Below are 24,560 nucleotides of genomic sequence, written 5' to 3'. Positions count from 1 at the left end.
TGAAAAAGCCCCCTCGGCTTATACCTGAGTCAGTGGAAGGAGGGACACGGAGGGCACAGCGCGCGGCTCTCCTGTGTCCCTCCTGCGTCTCCGTCTCCGGCAGCGCGTGTGTGTGTTAAATGAACTGCCCTTTCGTGAGCTCTGATTGGCTCACGAACCGGCACTTCATTTAACACATACACGACGCAGGAGGGACACAGGAGGGACACAGGAGAGCCGCGCGCTGTGCCCTCCGTGTCCCTCCTTCAGAAGACAACGTGGGAGCGATGGAGGGTAAGTACCCTTCCTGGCACTGTGGGGCATATCTGGCAGCATGAGAGCACATCTGGCACAGTGGGGCACATCTGGCAGCATGAGGGCACATCTGGCACAGTGGGGCATATCTGGCAGCATGAGGACATATCTGGCAGCATGAGGGCACATCTGGCAGCATGAGGGCACATCTGGCAGCATGAGGGCACATCTGGCAGCATGAGGGCATATCTGGCAGCATGAGGGCATATCTGGCAGCATGAGGGCACATCTGGCACTGTAGGGCATATCTGGCACTGTGGGGCATATCTGGCAGCATGAGGGCATATCTGGCAGCATGAGGGCATATCTGGCACTGTGGGTCATATCTGGCAGCATGAGGGCATATCTGGCAGCATGAGGGCATATCTGGCACTGTGGGACATATCTGGCAGCATGAGGGCATATCTGGCACTGTGGGGCATATCTGGCAGCATGAGGGCATATCTGGCACAGTGGGGCTTATCTGGCAGCATGAGGGCACATCTGGCACTGTGGGGCATATCTGGCAGCATGAGGGCATATCTGGCACTGTGGGGCATATCTGGCAGCATGAGGGCATATCTGGCACTGAGGGCTGTGTACGGCTAGAGCTGCATTTCCCACCCTAGGCTTATACTCGAGTCAATGAGTTTTCCCAGGTTTTTGTGGTAAAATTAGGTGCCTCGGCTTATATTGACTTATACTCGAGTATATACGGTATTTTAATTACTTTTTAATATAAGCTTGTGTTTTATATATGAGATGAGACCGGCGCCCATGCAGCTGCAGATTTCTGCTCTTTGTGTATAAACTGTGGTAGTAGGTAGCGTCTCCTTAAATTCACATTGACTAACATAACACTAAGAGAATGTCAGGATAATCTGTGAGGATGTTCTTTTTCTATAGTGTGTATCATTGTGTGTGTCAGGTGCATATAAGGTGTCAGGATGTCACTGTCTATCTCTCCATGTAGGAAGGGGAGTATATAGAGGAACACAGGGGTCTGTACATGGACGTGATGATGGAGAATCACCGGCCCCTCACATCACTGGGTAAGAGGAGACTGCTATGTATTGTACAGGGAGAGCAGGTATGGGGGCCCCTATATACACACATCATCTGATAATCACATATATACACTGTACTCAGTCACTGTGTGTCTCCTACAGATGGTCCCAGTAACAGAGATACCCCAGAGAGATGTCCCCGTCCTCTGTATTCCCAGGACTGTACAGAGGAGAATCACAGGATCCCACAGGAGGATCAGGTAGGTGGGATTTAGGGTCTCACCAATATACCAAAGTGACTATCTGTGACCGGACACCTGCGACAGTTCCGCCATCACAGAATGGGGTCCAGGTCACAAGGGATCTGGCCAATTAGGGGATTCCCGCTTACCGCCAGTAACCGCCTGTTACTGACTCCACCCACTGCGCAGTGGGCGGGTACTATGCTGCTACCACCAGACTCCTTCCTGTGGTGTCTGGAACCATATTTCTGCTGTGTATGCGTCGACACGCTGTCTTACCACACCTGTGTGGCGTTGACTGATCCCCACTAATCGCTTGCCCAAGCACGGAATGGTAGCTGGCGTAAGGCGGAGCTTGGAGACGCTGGGTGTACCCAAAACAGCCGAATAACGGGACTATGTTTGACATAACCCTGCAGGTCAGAAGATGAAGCGTCGTCTTGAGGCAAAATATGTTTATTCGCTCAAATAGTTCTAAAAAGAACTCTTCCCTAATTCTAGGGGCAGCAGCAATACAGCAGATGTTCACAGCAGACAGAAGATGGTGTATATCCCCCTGAGGCTCGCAGGAACCTTTTTATACAGTAAAACCACTCTGAATCTCATGGGGTAGTCCCACCCTGAGTCTTTTCCACCCAATCACGATATCTTACAAAATATAAATAAATAAATTACATTTCTCTAACGTCCTAGTGGATGCTGGGGACTCCGTAAGGACCATGGGGAATAGACGGTCTCCGCAGGAGACTGGGCACTCTAAGAAAGATTTAGGACTACCTGGTGTGCACTGTCTCATCCCCCTATGACCCTCCTCCAAGCCTCAGTTAGATTTCTGTGCCCGGCTGAGCTGGATGCACACTAGGGGTTCTCCTGAGCTTCTAGAACAGGCCTGGCCAACCTGTGGCTCTCCAGCTGTTGTAAAACTACAAGTCCCATCATGCTTTGCCACAGTTTTGCTATTAAGGAATGCTAAAACCGTGGCAGGGCATGCTGGGATGTGTAGTTTCACAACATCTGGAGAGCCACAGGTTGGCCAGGCCTGTTCTAGAAGAAAGTATAGTTTAGGTTTTTTATTTTCAGTGAGACCTGCTGGCAACAGGCTCACTGCATCGAGGGACTAAGGGGAGAAGAAGCGAACCTACCTAAGTGGTGGTAGCTTGGGCTTCTTAGGCTACTGGACACCATTAGCTCCAGAGGGTTCGAACACAGGCACCGATCTCATCGTCCGTTCCCGGAGCCGCGCCGCCGTCCCCCTTACAGAGCCAGAAGCAAGAAGAGGTCCAGAAACTCGGCGGCTGAAGACTTCTGTCTTCTCCAAGGTAGCGCACAGCACTGCAGCTGTGCGCCATTGCTCCTCATGCACACCACACACTGCGGTCACTGATGGGTGCAGGGCGCTGGGGGGGCGCCCTGAGCAGCAATATTTACACCTTGGCTGGCAAATTAACACCATATATCCCCAGGGGCTATATAGGTGTATATTAACTCCTGCCAGATACATTAAAATAGCGGGAGAAAGCCCGCCGAAAAAGGGGCGGGGCCTTCTTTCTCAGCACACTGGCGCCATTTTTCCCTCACAGCTCCGGTGGAAGGAAGCTCCCTGGCTCTCCCCTGCAGTCCTGCACTACAGAAAAGGGTAAAAAAGAGAGGGGGGGCACAAATTAGGCGCAGTATAAGTATATATGCAGCTATAAGGGGAAAACACTTTTATAGGTGATATCCCTGTGATATATAGCGCTCTGGTGTGTGCTGGCATACTCTCCCTCTGTCTCCCCAATGGGCTTTGTGGGGTCCTGTCCTCTGTAAGAGCATTCCCTGTGTGTCTGCTGTGTGTTGGTACTGCTATGTCGACATGTATGAGGAGGAAAATGGTGTGGAGGCGGAGCAAATGCCTGTGAATGTGCTGTCACCCCTGAGGGGTCGACACCGGTGTGGTTGGACTTATGGAAGGAATTGCGTGAAAGTGTCAACTCCTTACACAAAAGGTTTGACGACATAGGACAGCCGGCTGCACAGCTTGTGCCTGTTCCAGCGTCTCAAATGTCATCAGGGGCCTTAAAACGCCCGCTACCTCAGGTGACAGATACAGACGTCGACACGGATACTGACTCCAGTGTCGACGGTGATGAAACTAGTGTACCCTCCAATAGGTCCACCCGTTACATGATTGAGGCAATGAAAAATGTTTTACACATTTCTGATAATACCCCAGGTATCACAAAAAAGGGTATTATGTTCGGTGAGAAAAAACTACCTGTAGTTTTTCCTGCATCTGAGGAATTAAATGAGGTGTGTGAGGAAGCGTGGACTTCCCCTGATAAGAAATTGATAATTTCAAAACGATTATTGGCAGCGTACCCTTTCCCGCTAGAGGATAGGTCACGTTGGGAAACACCCCCTAGGGTAGACAAGGCGCTGACACGCTTGTCAAAGAAGGTGGCACTACCGTCTCCGGATACGGCCGCCCTGAAGGAACCTGCTGATACAAAGCAGGAGAATACCCTAAAGGCTATATACACACACTCAGGCATTATATTGCGACCAGCGATTGCATCAGCTTGGATGTGCAGTGCTGCTGCTGCGTGGTCAGATTCCCTTCTGGATAATATTGATACCATGGATAGGGACAATATTTTGCTGACGCTTGAACATATAAAAGACGCAGTCTTATACATACGTGATGCACAGTGGGATATTTGCCGGCTGACATCACGAGTAAGCGCTATGTCCATTGCCGCCAGACGGGGGTTATGGACTCGGCAATGGTCCGGTGATGCCGACTCAAAGCGGCACAAGGAAGTTTTACCCTATAAAGGGGTGGAACTGTTTGGGGATGGTCTTTCGGACCTAGTGTCCACAGCTACGGCTGGGAAATCGACCTTTTTGCCACAGACTGCGCCACAGCAAAAGAAAGCACTGTATTATCAGGTACAGTCCTTTCGACCCCAGAAACACAAGAGGGCTAGAAGCTCCTCCTTTCTGCCGAGAGGCAGAGGTAGAGGAAAAAAGCTGCAACACACAGCTAGTTCTCAGGAGCAGAAGTCCTCCCCTGCGTCCGATAAGTCCACAGCATGACGCTGGGGCTGCTCAGGTGGACCCGGGCACGGTGGGGGCCCGTCTCAGAAATTTCAGCGCACAGTGGGTTCTCTCACAGGTGGATCCCTGGGTCCTTCAAGTAGTACTTCAGGGGTACAGGCTGGAATTCGAGACGTCTCCCCCCCGCCGTTTCCTAAAGTCTGCCTTACCGGCAACTCCCTCTGCCAGGGAGGCAGTGTTGGTGGCTATTCAGAAACTGTATTCACAGCACGTGATTGTCAAGGTACCCCTTCTTCAACAAGGAAAGGGTTACTATTCCACACAGTTTGTGGTACCGAAACCGGATGGTTCGGTGAGACCCATCTTAAATCTAAAATCCTTGAACACTTATATCAAAAGGTTCAAGTTCAAGATGAAATTGCTCAGAGCGGTTATTGCGAGCCTAGAGGAGGGGGACTACATGGTCTCCCTGGACATCAAAGATGCGTATCTTCATGTCCCCATTTACCCTCCTCACCAGGAGTACCTCAGATTTGTGGTACAGGACTGTCACTATCCGTTCCAGACGCTGCCGTTTGGGTTATCCACGGCGCCGAGGGTCTTTACCAAGGTAATGGCCGAAATGATGATACTCCTTCGCAAGAAAGGTGTTTCAATTATCCCGTACTTGGACGATCTCCTGATAAAGGCGAGGTCCAAGAAACAGTTGGTAGTGGGGGTAGCACTTTCTCAGGAAGTGCTACAACAGCTACAAAGTCGCAGCTGGTTCCGACGACACGTCTTCTGTTCCTGCGAATGATTCTGGACACAGACCAGAAAAGAGTGTTTCTTCCAGTGGAAAAAGCAGAGGATTTGTCATCTCTGGTCAGAGACATCCTAAAACCAGGAAAAGTGTCGGTACATCAATGCACACGAGTCCTGGGAAAAATGGTAGCTTCATACGAAGCAATTCCATTCGGAAGGTTCCACGCAATGACGTTCCAGTGCGACCTGTTGGACAAATGGTCCGGGTCCCATCTCCAGATGCAACAGCGGATAACCCTGTCGGCAAGGACCAGGGTGTCACTGCTATGGTGGCTGCAGAGGGCTCATCTACTAGAGGGCCGCAGATTCGGAATACAGGACGGGGTCCTGGTGACCACGGATGCCAGCCTTCGGGGCTGGGGGGCAGTCACACAGGGCAGAAATTTCCAGGGGCTGTGGTCAGCTCAGGAGATATCGCTGCACATAAATATTCTGGAGCTAAGGGCCATTTACAGTGCCCTAACTCAAGCAAGACCCCTGCTTCAGAACCGGTCGGTGCTGATCCAGTCAGACAACATCACTGCGGTCGCCCATGTAAACAGACAGGGCGGCACAAGAAGCAGGAGGCCAATGGCAGAAGCCACAAGAATTCTCCAATGGGCAGAGAATCATGTGCTGTTCATCCACTCCCGGAATGAACAGCAGTGTTCATTCTGGGAGTGGACAACTGGGAAGCAGACTTCCTCAGCAGGCACGACCTCCACCCGGGAGAATGGGGACTTCATCCAGAAGTCTTCCAGATGCTGGTAAACCATTGGGAAAAACCACATGATGGCGTCCCGCCTCAACAAAAAGCTAAAAAGGTATTGCGCCAGGTCAAGGGACCCTCAGGCGGTCGCTGTGGACGCTCTAGTGACACCGTGGGTGTACCAGTCGGTTTATGTTTTTCCTCCTCTACCTCTCATACCCAAGGTATTGAGAATAATAAGAAGGCGAGGAGTGAGAACTATTCTCGTGGCTCCGGATTGGCCAAGAAGAGCTTGGTACCTGGAACTTCAAGAGATGCTTGCAGAGGACCCATGGCCTCTGCCGCTCAGACAAGACCTGCTGCAGCAGGGACCCTGTCTGTTCCAAGACTTACCACGGCTGCGTTTGACGGCATGGCGGTTGAACGCCGGATCCTAAAGGAAAAAGGCATTCCGGAGGAAGTCATCCCTACCCTGATCAAGGCAAGGAAGGATGTCACCACATTTGGCGGAAGTATGTTGCTTGGTGTGAGGCCAAGAAGGCCCCAACGGAGGAATTTCAACTGGGTCGATTCCTACATTTCCTGCAAGCAGGTGTGACTTTGGGCCTCAAATTGGGGTCCATTAAAGTCCAGATCTCAGCCCTGTCAATTTTCTTCCAAAGAGAACTGGCTTCACTGCCTGAAGTTCAGACTTTTGTCAAGGGAGTTCTGCATGTTCAGCCTCCTTTTGTGCCCCCAGTGGCACCTTGGGATCTCAATGTGGTCTTGGAATTTCTAAAATCACATTGGTTTGAGCCACTTAAGACTGTGGATTTAAAATATCTCTCGTGGAAAGTGGTGATGTTGTTGGCTCTGGCTTCGGCCAGACGTGTGTCAGAACTGGCGGCTTTGTCCTGTAAAAGCCCCTATCTGATTTTCCATATGGATAGGGCAGAATTGAGGACACGTCCTCAGTTTCTCTCGAAGGTGGTATCAGCTTTTCACTTGAACCAACCTATTGTGGTGCCTGCGGCTACTAGGGACTTGGAGGATTCCAAGTTTTTGGACGTGGTCAGGGCCCTGAAAATATATGTTTCCAGGACGGCTGGAGTCAGGAAGACTGACTCGCTGTTTATCCTGTATGCACCCAACAAGCTGGGTGCTCCTGCTTCTAAGCAGACTATCGCGCGCTGGATTTGTAGCACTATTCAGCTGGCGCATTCTGCGGTAGGATTACCGCAGCCTAAATCAGTAAAAGCCCATTCCACGAGGAAGGTGGGCTCATCTTGGGCGGCTGCCCGAGGGGTCTCGGCTTTACAACTTTGCCAAGCTGCTACTTGGTCAGGGGCAAATACATTTGCAAAATTCTATAAATTTGATACCCTGGCTGAGGAGGACCTGGAGTTCTCTCATTCGGTGCTGCAGAGTCATCCGCACTCTCCCGCCCGTTTGGGAGCTTTGGTATAATCCCTATGGTCCTTACGGAGTCCCCAGCATCCACTAGGACGTTAGAGAAAATAAGAATTTACTCACCGGTAATTCTATTTCTCGTAGTCCGTAGTGGATGCTGGGCGCCCATCCCAAGTGCGGTTTGTCTGCAATACCTGTACATAGTTATTGTTACAAAAATCGGGTTTTGTTGGGAGCCATCTCTTCAGAGGCTCCATTTGTTATCATACTGTTAACCGGGGTTCCTATCACGAGTTATATGGTGTGATTGGTGTTGCTGGTATGAGTCTTACCCGGGATTCAAAAATCCTTCCTTATTGTGTCAGCTCTTCCGGGCACAGTGTCCTAACTGAGGTCTGGAGGAGGGTCATAGTGGGAGGAGCCAGTGCACACCAGGTAGTCCTAAATCTTTCTTAGAGTGCCCAGTCTCCTGCGGAGCCTGTCTATTCCCCATGGTCCTTACGGAGTCCCCAGCATCCACTACGGACTACGAGAAATAGAATTACCGGTGAGTAAATTCTTATTTTTAAAAGGATATAAATGCATAAAGCAATTTCCTCCTTCCTGGTAATTTACAAGTCTCCTTTGATCACACAGATTCTATAGTTTCTACAGCAGTGTCTGTAGTTGTAACAAATGGTACAGGAAAACAAGTTATACAAAGTATAGAAATTGTTTCCCCTGCCATTCATGTATCTGGAGTGAATATACAGGAAATCATTGAAAACAAACTGATTTCCCCAATAGCATAGAGACACCAAAAGAACACCTAGGGGTCATTTCACAGGAAGTGCTGTAACCAAAGCATTGGTCATTTCACTCTTACACCTTCTCACAGGAACTGCAGAACCCAAGCACATTACCTGCGGTGCCCTGACCAACACATCAAAAGATCTGATCACACTAGGAGGTTACGGAGCATATGACTTCCTATGTGAGAGTGTGCTATGACTTATCCTGTAGTTACTAAGAGCATCTTGGATACAAATACATTATAAAACGTGCAGTGTATAACTCTCCAACTGCGCACAGCGCAGTGATATAACATAGACACATCTTTAAACAGGCTGCGCCCGACGCCGTTAGTACATTTGAATGGGGCGCCTAGTGCTCATTGTCTCTGTAAAATGGCGCCGGACACTGAGGAATAACCCCTTCAGTGCCGCTGACGCCATTGTCCCTGTGGCTGACGGGATCTCCGGCTACACTATCCCTATATGATCTGTAGAGAAGCTGTGTGTCTTATACAGTGATATTCTGTTGTTCAGTCTTAAAGTAATCAGACATTACTAAAGTGTTATTTCTCTAACGTCCTAGTGGATGCTGGGGACTCCGTAAGGACCATGGGGAATAGACAGGCTCCGCAGGAGACTGGGCACTCTAAGAAAGATTTAGTAGTACTGGTGTGCACTGGCTCCTCCCTCTATGCCCCTCCTCCAGACCTCAGTTAGAATCTGTGCCCGGCTAGAGCTGGGTGCTTTTAGTGGGCTCGCTTGAGCTTGCTATTAAGAAAGTATTTTAGTTAGGTTTTTTATTTTCAGAGAGCTTCTGCTGGCAACAGACTCTCTGCTATGTGGGACTGGGGGGAGAGAAGCAAACCTACTAACTGCGGCTAGGTTGCGCTTCTTAGGCTACTGGACACCATTAGCTCCAGAGGGTTCGAACACAAGATCTTAACCTTGGTCGTCCGTTCCCGGAGCCGCGCCGCCGTCCCCCTCGCAGAGCCAGAAGACAGAAGCCGGCAGAAGCAAGAAGACATCGAAATCGGCGGCAGAAGACTCCTGTCTTCACATGAGGTAGCGGACAGCACTGCAGCTGTGTGCCATTGCTCCCACATTACACCCACACACTCCGGTCACTGTAGGGTGCAGGGGGGGGGCGCCGTGGGCAGCAATTAGGATACCTCTTGGCAAAAAGACACATATATACAGCTGGGCACTGTATATATGTACGAGCCCCCGCCATTATTTGTACATAGAAGCGGGACAGAAGGCTGCCGCTGAGGGGGCGGGCCCTTCTTCCTCAGCACACCAGCGCCATTTTCTCTCCACAGCTCCACTGAGAGGAAGCTCCCCAGGCTCTCCCCTGCAGTATCAAGGTAGAAAAAGGGTAAAAAAGAGAGGGGGGGAACATAAATTTAGGTGCAAATTATCATAAACAGCAGCTACTGGGTAAACACTAAGTTAGTGTGTAATCCCTGGGTTATATAGCGCTGGGGTGTGTGCTGGCATACTCTCTCTCTGTCTCCCCAAAAGGCCTGGTGGGGTCCTGTCCTCAGAGCATTCCCTGTGTGTGTGTGCGGTGTGTCGGTACGTTGGTGTCGACATGTTTGACGAGGAAGGATACGTGGAGGCAGAACAAGTGCAAATGAATGTGGTGTCGCCGCCAACGGCGCCGACACCTGATTGGATGGATATGTGGAAGGTAATAAATGATAATGTAAGCTCCGTGCATAAAAGGTTGGATAAAGCTGAAGCCTTGGGACAGTCAGGGTCTCAACCCAGGTCTGATCCTGCAGCTCAGAGGCCGTCAGGGTCTCAAAAGCGCCCACTATCCCAGATGGTTGACACAGATGTCGACACGGATTCTGACTCCAGTGTCGATGACGATGATGCAAAGTTGCAGCCAAAAATGACTAAAGCCATCCGCTACATGATTATAGCAGTGAAGGATGTATTACACATATCAGAGGATAACCCTGTCCCTGACAAGAGGGTTTATATGTATGGGGAAAAAAAGCAAGAAGTGACTTTTCCCCCTTCACATGAATTAAATGAATTATGTGAAAAAGCGTGGGATTCCCCCGATAGGAAAGTAATAATTTCCAAGAGATTACTGATGGCGTATCCTTTCCTGCCAACGGATAGGTCACGCTGGGAATTCTCCCCTAGGGCAGACAAAGCGTTGACACGCTTATCTAAGAAGGTGGCCCTGCCGTATCAGGATACAGCCGCCCTAAAGGATCCTGCAGATAGGAAGCAGGAAGGTATCCTGAAGTCTGTTTATACACATTCAGGTACCATACAGAGGCCAGCAATTGCTTCGGCCTGGATATGTAGTGCTGTAGCAGCATGGACAGATACTCTGTCTGAGGAACTGGATACCCTGGACAGGGAGACTATTTTACTGACCCTGGGGCATATCAAAGGCGCTGTTCTATATATGCGGGATGCCCAGAGGGACATTTGCCTGCTGGGCTCTAGAATAAACGCAATGTCGATTTCTGCCAGAAGGGTCCTATGGACTCGGCAATGGACAGGTGATGCCGACTCTAAAAAACACATGGAGGTTTTACCTTATAAGGGTGAGGAATTGTTTGGGGACGGTGTCTCGGACCTAGTTTCCACAGCTACGGCTCGTAAGTCAAATTTCTTGCCATATATTCCCTCACAGCCAAAGAAAGCACCATATTACCAAATGCAGTCCGTTCGTTCACAAAAAAGCAAGAGAGTCAGAGGTGCATCCTTTCTTGCCAGAGGCAGGGGTAGAGGAAAAAATCTGCACCATGCAGCTAGTTCCCAGGAACAAAAGTCCTCCCCGGCTTCCACTAAATCCACTGCATGATGCTGGGGCTCCACAGGCGGGCCAGGAGCGGTGGGGGCGCATCTCCGAAATTTCAGCCACCAGTGGGTTCGCTCACAGGTGGATCCTTGGGCTATACAAATTGTGTCTCAGGGATACAAGCTGGAATTCGAAGTGACGCCCCCTCACCGTTCCTAAAATCGGCCTTGCCAGCTTCCCCCATGGAGTGGGAGGTAGTGTTTTGGCGGCAATTCACAAGCTATATCTCCAGCGGAATAGTAACCCCTCCTTCAACAGGGAAGGGGTTACTATTCCACTATTTTTGTGGTACCGAAACCGGACGGTTCGGTCAGACTCATTTTGAATTTAAAATCCCTGAACATTTATCTGAAGAAATTCAAGTTCAAAATGGAATCGCTCAGAGCGGTCATTGCAAGCCTGGAAGAAGGGGAGTTTATGGTGTCTCTGGACATCAAGGATGCTTACTTGCATGTCCCCATTTATCCACCTCATCAGGAGTACCTCAGGTTTGTGGTACAGGACTGTCATTACCAATTCCAGACGTTGCTGTTTGGCCTGTCCACGGCACCGAGAATATTTACCAAGGTGATGGCGGAAATAATGGTGCTCCTTCGGAAGCAAGGAGTTACAATTATCCCATACTTGGACGATCTCCTCATAAAGGTGAAGTCCAGGGAGCAGTTGCTGTTCAGCGTATCACACTCTCAGGAAGTGTTGCGACAGTACGGCTGGATTCTGAATATTCCAAAGTCGCAGCTGATTCCTACGACGCGTCTGCCCTTTCTGGGCATGATTCTGGACACAAACCAGAAGAAGGTGTTTCTCCTGAAGGACAGGAGCTCGTGACTCTGGTCAGAGACCTCCTAAAACCAAAACAGGTATCGGTGCATCACTGCACGCGAGTTCTGGGAAAGAGGGTGGCGTCATACGAAGCCATTCCCTTCGGCAGGTTCCATGCGAGGATCTTTCAGTGGGATCTGTTAGACAAGTGTTCCGGATCGCATCTTCAGCTGCATCGGCTGATCACCCTGTCCCCCAGGGCCAGGGTGTCTCTTCTGTGGTGGCTGCAAGGTGTTCACCTCCTCGAGGGCCGCAGGTTCGGCATACAGGACTGGGTCCTGGTGACCACGGATGCAAGCCTCCGAGGATGGGGGGCAGTCACTCAGGGAAGAAACTTCCAAGGGCTTTGGTCAAGTCAGGAGACTTGTGTGCACATAAATATCCTGGAACTAAGGGCCATATACAACGCCCTGAGTCAAGCGGAGCATCTGCTTCGAAACCAACCAGTGTTGATTCAGTCAGACAACATCACTGCAGTGGCCCATGTAAACCGCCAGGGTGGCACAAGAAGCAGGGTGGCAATGGCAGAAGCCACCAGCATTCTACGTTGGGCGGAGAATCACGTACAAGCACTTTCAGCAGTGTTCATTCCGGGAGTGGACAACTGGGAAGCAGACTTCTTCAGCAGGCACGACCTCCACCCGGGAGAGTGGGGACTTCATCAAGAAGTCTTCACGCTGATTGCAAATCGATGGGACCTGCCACAGGTGGACATGATGGCGTCCCGCCTCAACAAAAATCTAAAACGGTATTGCGCCAGGTCAAGGGACCCTCAGGCGATAGCTGTGGACGCACTAGTAACACCATGGTTGTTCCAGTCGTTCTATGTGTTTCCTCCTCTTCCTCTCATACCAAAGGTGCTGAGAATTATAAGAAAAAGAGGAGTGAGAACAATACTCATTGTTCCGGATTGGCCAAGAAGGACTTGGTACCCGGAACTGCAAGAAATGCTCACAGAGGACCCATGGCCTCTGCCTCTCAGACAGGACCTGTTGCAACAAGGGCCCTGTCTATTCCAAGACTTACCGCGGCTGCGTTTGACGGTATGGCGGTTGAACGCCGGATCCTAGCGGAAAAAGGCATTCCGGATGAAGTTATTCCTACGCTGATAAAGGCTAGGAAGGACGTGACAGCAAAGCATTATCTCCGTATATGGCGAATATATGTTGCTTGGTGTGAGGCCAGGAAGGCCCCTACAGAGGAATTCCAGCTGGGTCGATTCCTGCACTTCCTACAGTCAGGAGTGACTATGGGCCTAAAATTAGGGTCCATAAAGGTCCAGATTTCGACCCTATCCATTTTCTTTCAAAAAGAACTGGCTTCACTGCCTGAGGTTCAGACGTTTGTTAAGGGAGTGCTGCATATTCAGCCTCCTTTTGTGCCACCAGTGGCACCTTGGGATCTTAACGTGGTGTTGGGTTTCCTGAAATCCCACTGGTTTGAGCCACTTAAGACCGTGGAGCTAAAGTATCTCACGTGGAAAGTGGTCATGTTGTTGGCCTTAGCTTCGGCTAGGCGTGTGTCAGAATTGGCGGATTTGTCATGTAAAAGCCCCTATCTGGTTTTCCATATGGACAGGGCAGAATTGCGGACTCGTCCGCAATTTCTACCAAAGGTGGTGTCATCTTTCATTTGAACCAACCTATTGTGGTGCCTGCGGCTACTCGTGACTTGGAGGATTCCAAGTTGCTTGACGTTTTCCGGGCTTTGAAGATTTATGTAACCAGAACGGCTGGGGTCAGGAAGACTGACTCGCTGTTTATCCTGTATGCATCCAACAAGCTGGGTGCTCCTGCTTCAAAGCAAACTATTGCTCGCTGGATCTGTAACCCGATTCAGCAGGCTCATTCTGCGGCTGGATTGCCGCATCCAAAATCAGTGAAAGCCCATTCCACAAGGAAGGTGGGCTCTTCTTGGGTGGCTGCCCGAGGGGTCTCGGCATTACAGCTTTGCCGAGCTGCTACTTGGTCGGGTTCAAATACATTTGCAAAATTCTACAAGTTTGATACCCTGGCTGAGGAAGACCTTGTGTTTACCCATTCGGTGCTGCAGAGTCATCCGCACTCTCCCTCCCGTTTGGGAGCTTTGGTATAATCCCCATGGTCCTTACGGAGTACCCAACATCCACTAGGACGTTAGAGAAAATAAGATTTTACTCACCGGTAAATTTATTTCTCGTAGTCCGTAGTGGATGCTGGGCGCCCGTCCCAAGTGCGGTCTTTCTGCAATACTTGTATATAGTTATTGCTTAATGAAGGGTTATGTTATGTTGGCATCCATTGGTTGATGCTCTGTTGTTTGTTCATACTGTTAACTGGGTAAGTTTATCACAAGTTATACGGTGTGATTGATGTGGCTGGTATGAGTCTTACCCTGGATTCCAAAATCCTTTCCTTGTAATGTCAGCTCTTCCGGGCACAGTTTCCTTAACTGAGGTCTGGAGGAGGGGCATAGAGGGAGGAGCCAGTGCACACCAGTAGTACTAAATCTTTCTTAGAGTACCCAGTATCCTCCGGAGCCCGTCTATTCCCCATGGTCCTTACGGAGTCCCCAGCATCCACTAAGGACTGCGAGAAATAGATTTACCGGTGAGTAAAATCTTATTTTTGTTGTTATTCAGGATGAGCACCTTTCTGATATGAAGGCCGAAGATACAGAGGGAGAAGAAGAGACGTATGTGATGGATATGAAGGGAGAAGATGAGACGTATGTGACTGATATGAAGGCAGAAGATATAGAGGGAGAAGAGACGTATGTGACTGATATAAAGGCAGAAGATATAGAGGGAGAAGAAGAGATGTATGTGACTGATATGAAGGCAGAAGATATAGAGGGAGAAGAGACGTATATGACGGATATGAAGGCAGAAGATACAGAGGGAGAAGAAGAGACGTATGTGACTGATATGAAGGCAGAAGATATAGAGGGAGAAGAGACGTATGTGACTGATATGAAGGCAGAAGATATAGTGGGAGAAGAAACGTGTGTTACTGATATGAAGGCAGAAGATATAGAGGGAAAAGAGACGTATATGATTGATATGAAGGCAGAAGATATAGAGGGAGAAGAAGAGACGTATATGACGAATATGAAGGCAGAAGATATAGAGGGAGAAGAAGAGACGTATGTGATTGGTATGAAGGCAGAAGATATAGAGGGAGAAGAAGAGACATATGTGAGGAGAGATCAGAAGTGTAATGAAGAGGAAATGCCTACAGATATCACCACAGGTAATCATTTTTATTACAGAAAAGAGTCACATATTCTCCTTGCTGCATCACTACAGAAGTCTCTTCCCCTACACCCTCCTCTGTCAGTACAGACTAATGAGGGAAATGTATCTGCTCAATGTGGGAGTCAGGTAACATCAGCCCCTATTATACTGCTCTCTCCCTCACATCATGTCATTGTCTTACCTGCCCAGAGATCTGGCCAGTATCCTCCCCACACTCTCTGGTGTATCTCATACATCAGGAGCCATCATCCCCTATTGTTCTCCTGCTCTCCACCTCACGTCATGTCACTGTGTGTTACCAGCCCAGAAATCTGACCAGTCTCCTCCCCACACTATCTGGTATATCTCATACATCAGGAGCCATCAGCCCCTATTATACTCCTGCTCTCCGCCTCACATCATGTCACTGTGTGTGTAACCAGCCCAGAGACTTGACCAGTCTCCTCCCCACACTCTCTGGTGTATCTCATACATCAGGAGCCATCAGCCCCTATTATACTCCTGCTCTCCCCCTCACATCATGTCACTGTGTGTGTAACCAGCCCAGAGACTTGACCAGTCTCCTCCCCACACTCTCTGGTGTATCTCATACAACAGTAATTAGGTCATCACTATAATGATTGACTTATTGGCTTAATTTACTAGCATAAGTCTGGTGGGACTATTCTATCTGGGGATGACCAGAGGACCATATAGAAGCTGCTGTTGCAACATACATATCCACCTGGAGCACTTTGTGTAGTGTGGAAGCAGATGTTGGTAGTTCAGCCCACAAGTGTTCTGTATGTATGTGTGGGAGCAGTCTGGATAGATATTGTGTTTAGCAATGTCACTAGCTGAAGAGGCTTCCTGTTCTGTAATGCTGGCCTGTGTACGTTACATAGCAAAGTCTGTATTACGTGGGGGAGAGATAATCATTGGTGATGTGACATCTGCATGTCCCTGTGGCTGGGGCTATGACATCTGTGATTGTGGGAGCAGAAGACAATATTTTATCTGTTCTCCGAGAGTCTTACTTGATGTTAGTTCATTTATAATTGTAATAATGTGGTCATAGCTAATAAGTTGAAATTTAGCAACTAAACATTATTCATAATAGTGACACGGTGGTGTAGTGGTGAGCAGTGTTGTCTCGCAGCATTAGTGATGAGTTCAGTTCCCAACCAAGGTTCTATCTGTGTGGAGTTTGTATGTGTTTCCTACAACTCTGCAAAAATCATACTGGTAGTTTAATTGGCTTCTGACATATATGAACCCTAGTGTGTCATATGGAATATAGATTGTTAGCTCCACCGGGGCAGGGAATAATGTGATTTTCTAGTTATTCTCTGTAGAGCAGAGTAATATGTGTGCACTGTATATAGAACTGTGTATTATAATAGTTATATTATTTCCAGCAGATGGAGGCACAAGCAGGAATTCCTTGGAGGGAGATCTCATCTTGTCTGCAGAAAGTAAAATAGAAGATAACACCACACAGGATTCTCCAGGAGACATCCCCATTTCTCTAACTATACATCCAGTACCTGATACTTCATCTGATCCCTCTAATCCAGATGACTGTTCATGTAATACCTCAGATTTTGTTACACATCATGCAGCTCATACATGTGATAAAATATTTCCATGCTCTGAGTGTGGGAAGAGTTTTGCACGCAAATTACAACTTGTTATACATCAGAGAAGTCATACAGGTGAGAGACCATTTCCATGTTCTGAGTGTTGGAAAAGTTTTGCACACAAACCAGAGCTTGTTCTACATCAGAAAAGTCATACAGGTGAGAAACCATTTCTATGTTCTGAGTGTGAGAAATGTTTTCCACTCAAATCACAGCTTGCTAGACATCAGAGAATTCACACAGGTGAGAAACCATTTCCATGCTCTGAGTGTGGGAAATGTTTTCTGTGTAAATCAGATCTTGTTGCACATCAGAGACGTCACACAGGTGAGAAACCATTTCCATGCTCTGAGTGTGGGAAACGTTTTGCACGCAAATCACAGCTTGCTAAACATCAGAGAAGTCACACAGGTGAGAAACCATTTCCATGCTCTGAGTGTGGGAAAAGTTTTCTGTGTAAATCAGAACTTGTTATACATCAGAGAAGTCACACAGGTGAGAAACCATTTCCATGCTCTGAGTGTGAGAAAAGTTTTTCAGGCAAATCACATCTTGTTGCACATCAGAGAAGGCACACAGGTGAGAGACCATTTCCATGTTCTGAGTGTGGGAAATGTTTTCTGTGTAAATCAGATCTTGTTGCACATCAGAGACGTCACACAGGTGAGAAACCATTTCCATGCTCTGAGTGTGGGAAAAGTTTTGCACGCAAATCACATCTTGCTAGACATCAGAGAAGTCACACAGGTGAGAAACCATTTCCATGTTCTGAGTGTGGGAAATGTTTTCTGTGTAAATCAGAACTTGTTAGACATCAGAGAAGTCACACAGGTGAGAAACCATTTCCATGTTCTGAGTGTGGGAAATGTTTTATAGTCAAATCACATCTTGTTGCACATCAGAGAAGGCACACAGGTGAGAGACCATTTTCATGTTCTGAGTGTGGGAAATGTTTTCTGTATAAATCAGAACTTGTTATACATCAGAGAAGTCACACAGGTGAGAAACCATTTCCATGCTCTGAGTGTGGGAAATGTTTTCTGTGTAAATCAGAACTTGTTGCACATCAGAGAAGTCACACAGGTGAGAAACCATTTCCATGCTCTGAGTGTGAGAAATGTTTTTCAGGCAAATCACATCTTGTTGCACATCAGAGAAGTCACACAGGTGAGAAACCATTTCCATGCTCTGAGTGTGGGAAAAGTTTTGGACGCAAATCACATCTTGCTACACATCAGAGACGTCACACAGGTGAGAATACATGCTCTGAGTGTGGGAAATGTTTTCTGTATAAATCAGAACTTGTTATACATCAGAGAAGTCACACAGGTGCGAAACCATTTCCATGCTCTGAGTGTGGGAAAAGTTTTATAGTCAAATCACATCTTGCTAGACATCAGAGAAGGCACACAGGTGAGAGACCATTTCCATGCTCTGAGTGTGGGAAATGTTTTCTGTATAAATCAGAACTTGTTGCACATCAGAGAAGGCACACAGGTGAGAGACCATTTTCATGTTCTGAGTGTGAGAAATGTTTTCCACTCAAAACACAGCTTGCTAGACATCAGAGAATTCACACAGGTGAGAATACATTTCCATGCTCTGAGTGTGGGAAATGTTTTCTGTATAAATCACTGCTTGCTAGACATCAGAGAAGTCACACAGGTGAGAAACCATTTCCATGCTCTGAGTGTGGGAAAAGTTTTCTGTGTAAATCAGAACTTGTTATACATCAGAGAAGTCACACAGGTGAGAAACCATTTCCATGCTCTGAGTGTGAGAAAAGTTTTTCAGGCAAATCACATCTTGTTGCACATCAGAGAAGGCACACAGGTGAGAGACCATTTCCATGTTCTGAGTGTGGGAAATGTTTTCTGTATAAATCAGAACTTGTTATACATCAGAGAAGTCACACAGGTGAGAAACCATTTCCATGCTCTGAGTGTGGGAAAAGTTTTCTGTGTAAATCAGAACTTGTTATACATCAGAGAAGTCACACAGGTGAGAAACCATTTCCATGCTCTGAGTGTGAGAAAAGTTTTTCAGGCAAATCACATCTTGTTGCACATCAGAGAAGGCACACAGGTGAGAGACCATTTCCATGTTCTGAGTGTGGGAAATGTTTTCTGTGTAAATCAGATCTTGTTGCACATCAGAGACGTCACACAGGTGAGAAACCATTTCCATGCTCTGAGTGTGGGAAACGTTTTGCACGCAAATCACAGCTTGCTAAACATCAGAGAAGTCACACAGGTGAGAAACCATTTCCATGCTCTGAGTGTGGGAAAAGTTTTCTGTGTAAATCAGAACTTGTTATACATCAGAGAAGTCACACAGGTGAGAAACCATTTCCATGCTCTGAGTGTGAGAAATGTTTTTCAGGCAAATCACAGCTTGCTAGACATCAGAGAAGTCACACAGGTGAGAAACCATTTCCATGCTCTGAGTGTGAGAAATGTTTTCCACTCAAATCACAGCTTGCTAGACATCAGAGAAGTCACACAGGTGAGAAACCATTTCCATGCTCTGAGTGTGGGAAACGTTTTGCACGCAAAGCGTATCTACCTAAACATAAAAAATTACACAGGAGTAAAGCATTACTATGATCTGATACACAACAGGGTTGTAGCAACACTTAATTGTATTGGACAGGTCCGGACTGCCCATCTTTCACCTCTGGCATATTCCAGAAGTGCCAATGGACTGTTGGTTTCATCCAGTTCCACAGAGATATAGGAAGGCTGTGTGTAGCGCAGCCTCTGGCTCTCTGGTTTAGCCGCCCCTACTTCCCAAAGTGTCTACCCCACACCCACCCCATAAATAATTACATACAGTGTGCATTAGGGAACACATTGTTTTTTCTTACACAGAATTACCCCTCCCTTTTAGCACCTCAGTGACATCACAATCTGATTGAGCAGCTTGCCATTATGTGCATTGTATTTAGAGAGGCATGGGTGGGTCAGCATTAGGATGGATTGCTTACTCCAGAGTGCCTTTGGAGAATTTAGGGGTGTCTCCAGGTAAGCTGGCTCTCAGATACTGTAGGAGCCATTATCATGTGGCCTTACACTGGGCATTCAGACCCAGACATATATGTAATTATTTGTGGGGTGCAGTGGCCCCTATGTCAGTATGGCTGCAGTGATCGCAAAAACGCGCTATGGCACGTTTTTTACCCGTTTATGAAGACATGGGACTCCAGTTTACAAAGTGGGAGGGTCCCCAGGGACGCGCTGCTCAATAGCCAATCCCTAAGGGGGATTTCTTTCAACTGACACGCTGGCCTCGGGCTGAATGATATAAAGAGGAGGTGGAGCCAGTTTCCCCTCCTCTTTGGCGCCTGGCTGCTTGCGGAGGCCGGGTGACTTGGTGTCGGTGAGTGAATAGTGCGGCTGGTGAACGGTTTACTGGGGGGGGTTGCCACAGCTTCTGCTGGCAATGTGCAGGGATCGGCGTCCTCCATGATCTAGTGGGTAAGGCTGGGCTTTGTGACTGGGGCTTCCCGCGAGAAGCCCCAGTCACAAAGCCCAGCCTTACCCACTAGATCACGGAGGACGCCGATCCCTGCACGTGTGGTGCATTCCCTGTCTGTGTCCCTGTGTCTGCTGCGGCCCGGGGGGTGGGGGGGGGAGGACGACGGTGATTACTGCAGTGTGCCTTAGTGCTCTTACCTGGTGCAGTGTGCCTCAGTGCTCTTACCTGGTGCAGTGTGTCTCAGTGATCTTACCTGGTGCAGGGTGCCTCAGTGCTCTTACCTGGTGCAGGGTGCCTCAGTGCTCTTACCTGGTGTGCACGGTGCCTCAGTGCTCTTACCTGGTGCAGTGTGCCTCAGTGCTCTTACCTGGTGCAGTGTGTCTCAGTGATCTTACCTGGTGCAGTGTGTCTCAGTGCTCTTACCTGGTGCAGGGTGCCTCAGTGCTCTTACCTGGTGCAGGGTGCCTCCGTGCTCTTACCTGGTGCAGGGTGCCTCAGTGCTCTTACCTGGTGCAGTGTGTATAACATGCTCTACCGGGCGCATTGTGTATAACGTGCTTTACTGGGCGCATTGTGTATAACGTGCTTTACCAGGCGCATTGTGTATAACGCGCTCTACCGGGCGCAGTGTGTATAACGCGCTCTGTCTGGCGCAATGTGTATAACGCGCTCTGCCTGGCACAATGTGTATAACGCACTCTAACTGGCGCAATGTGTATAACGTGCAATAACTGGAGGAATGTGTATAACGTGCTGTACCTGGTGCAGTTTGTATAAGTCCTCTACCTGGTGCAAAGTGTATAACATGCTGTACCTGGTGCAAAGTGTATAACGTGCTGTACCTGGTGCAAAGTGTATAACGTGCTGTACCTGGTGCAAAGTGTATAACGTGCTGTACCTGGTGCAAAGTGTATAACGTGCTGTACCTGGTGCAAAGTGTATAACGTGCTGTACCTGGTGCAAAGTGTATAACGTGCTGTACCTGGTGCAAAGTGTATAACGTGCTGTACCTGGTGGAAAGTGTATAACGTGCTGTACCTGGTGCACAGTGTATAACGTGCTGTACCTGGTGCAAAGTGTATAACGTGCTGTACCTGGTGCATTGTGTATAACGTGCTGTACCTGGTGCAAAGTGTATAACGTGCTGTACCTGGTGCAAAGTGTATAACGTGCTGTACCTGGTGCATTGTGTATAACGTGCTGTACCTGGTGCAAAGTGTATAACGTGCTGTACCTGGCGCAGTATGTATAAAGTGCTCTACCTGGCGCAATGTGCATAGGAGGTTCTACCTGGTGCAATGTGTATAAGCGGCACTACTGTGTGGTGTAATGTGAATTGGTACTATTATGTGGTCACGCCCCTTCCCCATGAAGCCACCCCCCTAAAATTTTGTGGCGCGCATTCCCTATGTTTTGCGGTCTGGGAAGTGGGACACCAATTTACTTCCTGCCTAAGGGCACCAAAATGTCTAGTTACACCTCTGGTGCAGGGTGTCCTGCATGCTACACAGCCCAGCAGCATTGTCACCCCATCACCCCAGCTTGCAACACTTTTGTAGTGTCCAAACAAGATTAAGTTTAAAAGAACCTTCATTCCGATGGTACCCAGAAAAAGACCGGTAGGACCCCAATTTTCAAAAGTGAGGGGTCCCTGGGACCCACTTTTTTTTGGACTCAGCGCGATCACTGATGGCTGGGCGGCTTCAGTTTTGCACACCCTAACACTTTATTAACACTTATGATTTTCCCTATCACTTTGTATATATTTTTGTATTATTTTAATCACACTACATATACATAGCACTTAGGTGCTTCTTATTAACCCTTATTAACTTTCACATGTGTACTGACCTGGGGTAGCTGACCTATGCCGACGTGATGGGGTCTTGCACCCCGGACCTATACCTAGTATTAGGGACCCCCAGTGACGGAGAAGCCTTGCCGATCGGCCTTGGGGCTTAACCCTGTAGCTGCAGATATACGCAACTAAGATCTCCATTATATCTGATTATTATGTAGTATTCTTTTTCACTCAGTGTGCATTAGGGAACACAAATTGTTTTTTCTTAGACATCAGAGAAGTCACGCAGGTAAGAATACATTTCCATACTCTGAGTGTGGGAAATGTTTTCTGTGTAAATCGGAACTTGTTAGACATCAGAGAAGTCACACAGGTGAGAAACCCTTTCCATGCTCTCAGTGTGGGAAAAGTTTTGCAATCAAATCACGTCTTGTTACACATCAGAGAAGTCACACGGGTGAGAAACCATTTCCATGCTCTGAGTGTGGGAAAAGTTTTGCAGGCAAATCGTATCTAGTTAAACATCAGGAATCACAGGAGTAAAGCATTACTATGATCTGATACACAATAGGGTTGTAGCAACACGTTATTGCATTGGACAGGGCTGTACTGCCCATCTGTCACCTCTGGCATATTCCAGAAGTGCCAATGGACTGGTGGTTTCATCCAGTTCCACAGAGATATGGGAAGGCCGTGTGCAGCGCAGCCTCTGGCTCTCTGGTTTAGCTGCCCCTACTTTCCAAAGTGTCTGTCTCCATGTAAATGGGGGGGGGGGTGCAGTAAGTCCACGCACCCCTTACAGCACGTCCTCGTGTGTCATGTCCTTGCGCCCCCTCCCCCCCCCCCCCCCCCGTGATGTGCGCTTGCAAGTTTACAAATGCCCAATCCAAATAGGAGCCCCAGTTTGTCCCTGCCAGTAGATATCGGCACCACTCTCCACATCAATACCAGACCATCGTGTTATATAAGCGTCTATGGGCCTAATTCATGGTCGATCGCAAAACGAAAATCTTCCGCTAATGGGAAAATCTATTTGCACTGCAGGTGGGGCAGATGTAACGTGCAGAGAGTTAGATTTGAGTGAGGTGTGTTCAAACGGAAATATAAATTGCAGTGTAAAAATAAAGCAGCCAGTATTTACCCTGCACAGAAACAATATAACCCCCCCTAATCTAACTCTATCTGCACATTTCTCATACATCCTAGGGGATGCTGGGGTCACATCAAGAACCATGGGGTATAGACGGGATCCGCAGGAGACATGGGCACTTTAAGACTTTCAAAGGGTGTGAACTGGCTCCTCCCTCTATGCCCCTCCTCCAGACTCCAGTTTAGAATCTGTGCCCAGGCAGACTGGATGCATTCTGATGACCTCTATTGAGTTTCTCTGAAAAAACTTTGTTAGGTTTTTTTATTTTCAGTGAGAACTGCTGGCAACAGTCTCCCTGTTTTGTGGGACTTAGGGCAGAGAAGCCAGACCTACTACTGTGAGTTTAAAAGCTCTGCTTCTTTGGCTACAGGACACCATTAGCTCCTGAGGTACCAGAAGACAGGTGAGTAGAAGAAAAGAAGACTTCAGTGACGGCTTTGAGGTACCGCTCAGCAATCGGCTCCCAAATGCAGCGGCACTACAGGGCGTGGGGGGGGGGGACTGCGGAGACGCTGGTCCTTCCTTACACTGCTGCATGAGTATCAGGGTGAAAAACGGGGGGGGGCACAATTATTTTTATTTGCATTATATGTACTTTAGAAAAGCGCTGCAGGTCTGGGGCATTTTTCTGTGGTGTTTCAGACCGGGATTGAGTGATGGGGTGTGATCTGGCAATAACGCCCTCTGTCTCTCTGACAGGCTTTACTGTGGGTTTGTCCCCTATAGACCCAGTGTGTCTGTGTGTGTTGGGTGCACGTGTGTCGGCATGTCTGAGGCAGAGTGCTCTTCCCAGGAGGAGACTGTATTAGGGACACACAGCTGTGGGAGTGACCCTGTCGGCACCGCCAACACCATATTGGGTGATTGTTTTGAATGCTAATGTGGCTCTGATAAATAAGAGATTGGATAAATCTGAGTCTCAGAACCAGGCATGGAAGAAATCCGTAGAGGATGTATTGTTTCAAGTCCAGACCCCCTCTGGGTCACAAAAGCGTTCATTTGCCTAACTGGCAGACACGGATACCGACACGGACACTGACTCAAGTGTCGACTATAGTGAGGCCAGATTAGATCCAAAACTGGCGAAGAGCATTCAGTACATGATTGTGGCAATAAAAGATGTATTACATATCACCGAGGACCCTACTGTTCCTGATACTAGGGTCTGTATGTATAAAGGAAAGAAACCTGAGGTAACGTTTCCTTCCTCTCATGAACTGAACATACTTTGTGAAAAGGTTTGGGAATATCCTGACAAAGTTTCAGATTCCCAAAAGGATTCCGGTGGTGTATCCGTTTCCCTCTGGGGATAGGGAAAAATGTGAGTCACCCCCCATTGTGGACAAAGCTTTATCACGGCTGTCCGAAAAGGTGGCTCTTCCGTCCCCTAACACGGCAGCCCTAAAGGATCCTGCAG

At 48.3% G+C, this 24,560-nt stretch overlaps 1 protein-coding gene across 1 annotated transcript in view; it reads left to right on the top strand.

Moving 5' to 3' along the window:
• The first annotated feature begins 1,250 nt into the window (after positions 1 to 1,250).
• Positions 1,251 to 24,560, top strand: part of LOC135057128 (uncharacterized) — a 116,107-nt gene continuing 92,797 nt past the window's right edge. The window contains exons 1-6 of the mRNA XM_063963024.1: positions 1,251 to 1,325; positions 1,443 to 1,540; positions 14,482 to 15,091; positions 16,494 to 19,309; positions 19,663 to 19,738; positions 22,229 to 22,366. Of these exons, the coding sequence (XP_063819094.1) occupies positions 1,283 to 1,325; positions 1,443 to 1,540; positions 14,482 to 15,091; positions 16,494 to 19,309; positions 19,663 to 19,738; positions 22,229 to 22,366 (3,781 nt within the window). The 5' untranslated portion in view covers positions 1,251 to 1,282. The remainder of the gene's footprint in view (positions 1,326 to 1,442; positions 1,541 to 14,481; positions 15,092 to 16,493; positions 19,310 to 19,662; positions 19,739 to 22,228; positions 22,367 to 24,560) is intronic.

This window comes from Pseudophryne corroboree, chromosome 3 (genome assembly GCF_028390025.1).
Source record: "Pseudophryne corroboree isolate aPseCor3 chromosome 3, aPseCor3.hap2, whole genome shotgun sequence".
Lineage (NCBI taxonomy): Eukaryota > Metazoa > Chordata > Amphibia > Anura > Myobatrachidae > Pseudophryne > Pseudophryne corroboree.
Note: the sequence above shows the minus strand (reverse complement) of the source record. Positions and strands in the feature narration are given on the sequence as shown.